Here is a 3827-nt window from a genome sequence, read left to right on the forward strand (position 1 = left end):
GCGACACAGATTTCTCTCTGTGAGAACATGGGGAACCCATACATCGAGCTTCGAGGATAATCCCAGGCCTTTCAAGTGGTCATAAACTGTTGAATTTGATAAATTCAACCTCAATCCGATCTCACGTGTTGTTATTCGCCGGTTCACATCAACTAATGCCTTTATCGCGTCTCTATCAGCTTCAACCGGCCTTCCCGAAGGTCTTCGACATCAAAATTGCCAGATCGAAATTTAGCGAATCAGTTCTGGCACTGGCGTACTGTCAAGACACCTTCTCCATACACATCAGTCAATTTCTTTCTGGCTTGAACAGCATTTTTACCCTTTTTGTACTAAAACAGTAAGATATGTCGAAAATGCTGCTTATCGCTCTCCATATTTAAAAGGGCACCAACCAAAAACTACTGCGTAGAATTAATTGGAATTTTTCGCACACAAGCCTTGCTATATGAGCTCTCGAAGCATATAAAAATTATACGGCTTAAATGTGAAGTTGGGTGCAAAAGAATACAATTAACTCCTCTGTCGGGAAAAAACGAAATGACTTTCCGAACAGCCCAATATTAAAATCACTGTCCATTTTATTCGTTTTCAATAAGCGGAACAGCAGTGAAATTTCATTGGTGATAACCTTTCGAAGTCTACTGGCTATACGCATAAAACAATTTTTCTCCTAACAGTTTTTCACTATTGGAGGAAACTTACGTAAAGCAACCGTTAGTAATGATTAATGGTTTATTAGTGATACAATTTGTACTTGTTATTTAATAAACATAGCTCAAAAGTTGAATCGTTTTCTTTTCTGGACATAACATGTAACAGGAAGCGCATTTTCATGTAGAAAAATAGCCGACTCAAAAATAAATCGAATCATCAAAGGATCTTTTCAAATACGCACTTGGAAGTTTTAAAAAAAAGAAACAAAAAGTATTAGATATATATTTAAATGTTCTTACCTAATAAATCCTGTACACCAACCTTTTAAGGCCTCAATAATTATACTTGGAACTATCTCTTACCTGAAAAGAAAAGAAAACAATTTGAAACAGGCTGTAAGTTAATAATTATATAATACTGAGTACGAATTTTTATCATGTATAATATATACTATTTACATAAAAAAGATTGTTAATTAAAATTAGTATGTTTGTGTTAAACCTTTTTTTAAATAAATGCAGTCTATAACGTATGTCGATTTGAGAATGTTTATTGTCGTTATTTACTTAATTTATAAGTGCATTTCCTACTTTTCACTGGTTTATTTCGGGAAAGTAAAGACGGGCTAATGTCAAAGAACCTCACTCACTTCTTTTGGGATATGTCATGTATGTAATGTTTTAGGTATAACTTCTATGAATGATGATCATTATTGGAATAATTCGAACTTTTTTCTGATTCCACATTTATTTTATTTGATCAGCCAAAGGAATATTTTCAATATGTTTTTGTTTAAAATTTTCAGTGTTTGGTACAGCAACATCTATTAGGTAGGTTGTTTCTTTAATGGTCAGTATGATTAACTATTTTATCTGTAATTATGTCTCTATCCCAATAAAACTTGACTAAGTGGTTTTCTAATACATTTTGTAGTTTGTATTTATAGTACGGCTCTATCTATATTATTATTGTTATTAGCCAATGTAAATTACTCCCATCAAGCAAGATGAATAAAATATAGTGACGACATATAAAGTGTTACTATAACGTCACAATAATTTTCGGTTTAAAAATTATTTAAAAACATTGTTTAATATAGGTAGCTTTCCAACACAATATCAGTAAGAAGGAAAAATAATAAAAATGTCCTCTGAACAACGAATTACTTTCAAAAACCAATTGTAAACTTTCTTAAAGACCATCCCTTTAATTCACTGTTAGGAGGATTTGATGATTCACGAAAATGACTTTGAATGTCCTTAAAATGTAAAACCTTAAGACCGCTATTGTTCCATATTACGTCAACACATAATTAAAATTAGAAACTGAAGCCGTTCTTAATTGTTTTTAATCATTAAACGGGTTTTCTATGAACACAATGTCACCAATTAAAAAAATTATTAAAAAAAAAACAAAAATTTTTACAACAGTGTTTCAAAATACGTATTTTAAACATTGTTGACATAGTTAATATCGTTAACACGCCACGATAAAAAAACCTTGTTTAAAACATAAACGTAAAAAACTGTTTAAAATTGTGAATTCCGACCCTACGTATACACTACCAAAGATAGTCAGACAAATCAGCGTGATTTCTGTAATTTATTTTTTCTTAAATTGGTGTTTTCTTTTCTTCTTGTATTCGCATTGAATTAAACTTTTGTTCCCATTTTTAAAACAAATGAAGAAAGAGAGGAGCTCGGCGAGTTTCGGTTTTTAGTTTTGAAAGCGCAACCTTGATATTTTGAGAATTAATAGTCTATATATTACGAAACATAAAACCGTTAGTCCAATAAACTGTGTTCACCTTTTACCTGAAAAACATTCATCGTTATACAGGAACTATTGTATAGCCAGCTTAGTATTCTTTCTAAAAGATCTTTATTTTATTTTTTAACTACACAAATTTAGGAAAGTCAAGGAGGAGTTAAAGATAGCTTTAAATAAAATGGAAGCAGTATTGACAAAACAGTACCGTATGAAAATAAATAAAAGTAAAACAAAAATACTGGTATGCAAGAGAAAAAAGAAGTAGAAATAGTAATAGTAAAATAATTCGAAAAAGGTTGTTAAAGAAGTATGGAGCACGGCGCTGTACGGGTGCGAAACATGGACAGTGGGCGCGGCAGAAAAGAAAATGTTAGAAGCGTTCGAAATATGTCGTTACAGGCGAATGATGAGGATACCGTGAATAGAGAAGAAATAAGAAATAGGCGAGATAGGTTAGTAGTTAGTAGTCTCACATTAAGGTCTAGTCAGAGACAAATTAGAGGCAGAAATGGAAGTTAGGAGGAGTAGAGGTAGACCTAGGTTAGATTATTGTTCACAAATAGTTAAGGATATGGGTTGCTCTAATTTTAAGCTCAGGCTAGGAAAGAGTAGAGGTACGTGTCCAACCAGTCTTAGGACTGACGACCTTATGATGTTGATACAAATTTAGGCATTATAGGGACTCATTTAGATATTCCGCGACCGTAGCGCCATTTTACCATTCCGACCCTGTCTACAAATACGATTTTGAGCGAATCTTCTCATTATTCAGATACAAATATTCGTGTGAATAAATACGATTAGTCGATAATGAAGAATTTTTTACCGGTCATTGTCAAGACCTCATTTTGCTCATACCACCCGTATAACAAACACATTAACTTACACATTTATGTATGCAAATCAACCAGTATTAAAAATAAACAGGTTCAATGTGAAAATTAGCATAAAGTATGTTAATTAATGTGCTTTGCATCAAAGTCTGGGCACCTGAGGACTAATAATGATGCAACGTTTGCATCTAGGAATGCAATTAGTGACTAATTATTATACTACTAGAATTGATAATAAGAACTGGGCTCTTTTTAGTGGAGAAAAAAGAAGCCAAATCATTTGGTTATTATAATACATATATACATATATATCTACATTTAATAACATCCGTGTTTTTTATCATAAATTTTGTTAAGATAACGGAAATTTAATAATTAGGATGCAAAACACTGTTAGATAGCTAGGATAGTACCTACATTGACTTTGTACTTAAGTTTTGAGAATAGGTAGGTACTCCGCAGAGAAAAGAAGAAACAAACACCAGCAATAATAATTTAGAAAATACTACAAATGGCTCAGTAAACGCCATCTGTAGCACGATGCTACATTTTAGGATTACGTATGCT

The 3827-nt window shown here is 32.1% G+C and overlaps 1 protein-coding gene across 2 annotated transcripts in view; it reads right to left on the bottom strand.

The window, feature by feature from the left end:
* Nucleotides 1–871: 871 nt before the first annotated feature.
* LOC108732472 (transportin-1) overlaps nt 872–3827 on the bottom strand; it is an 83948-nt gene continuing 80992 nt past the window's right edge. Inside the window, exon 8 of one of the 2 annotated variants that reach the window (XM_018463309.2) lies at nt 872–897. In XM_018463309.2, the coding sequence (XP_018318811.1) occupies nt 887–897 (11 nt within the window). In that variant the 3' untranslated portion in view covers nt 872–886. Of the gene's footprint in view, nt 898–993; nt 1020–3827 lie in introns of those variants that run through there. The other variant, XM_018463308.2, reaches the window with a different exon arrangement.

The sequence above is a fragment of the Agrilus planipennis genome, unplaced genomic scaffold, assembly GCF_000699045.2.
Source record: "Agrilus planipennis isolate EAB-ADULT unplaced genomic scaffold, Apla_2.0 scaffold23, whole genome shotgun sequence".
Taxonomy (NCBI): domain Eukaryota; kingdom Metazoa; phylum Arthropoda; class Insecta; order Coleoptera; family Buprestidae; genus Agrilus; species Agrilus planipennis.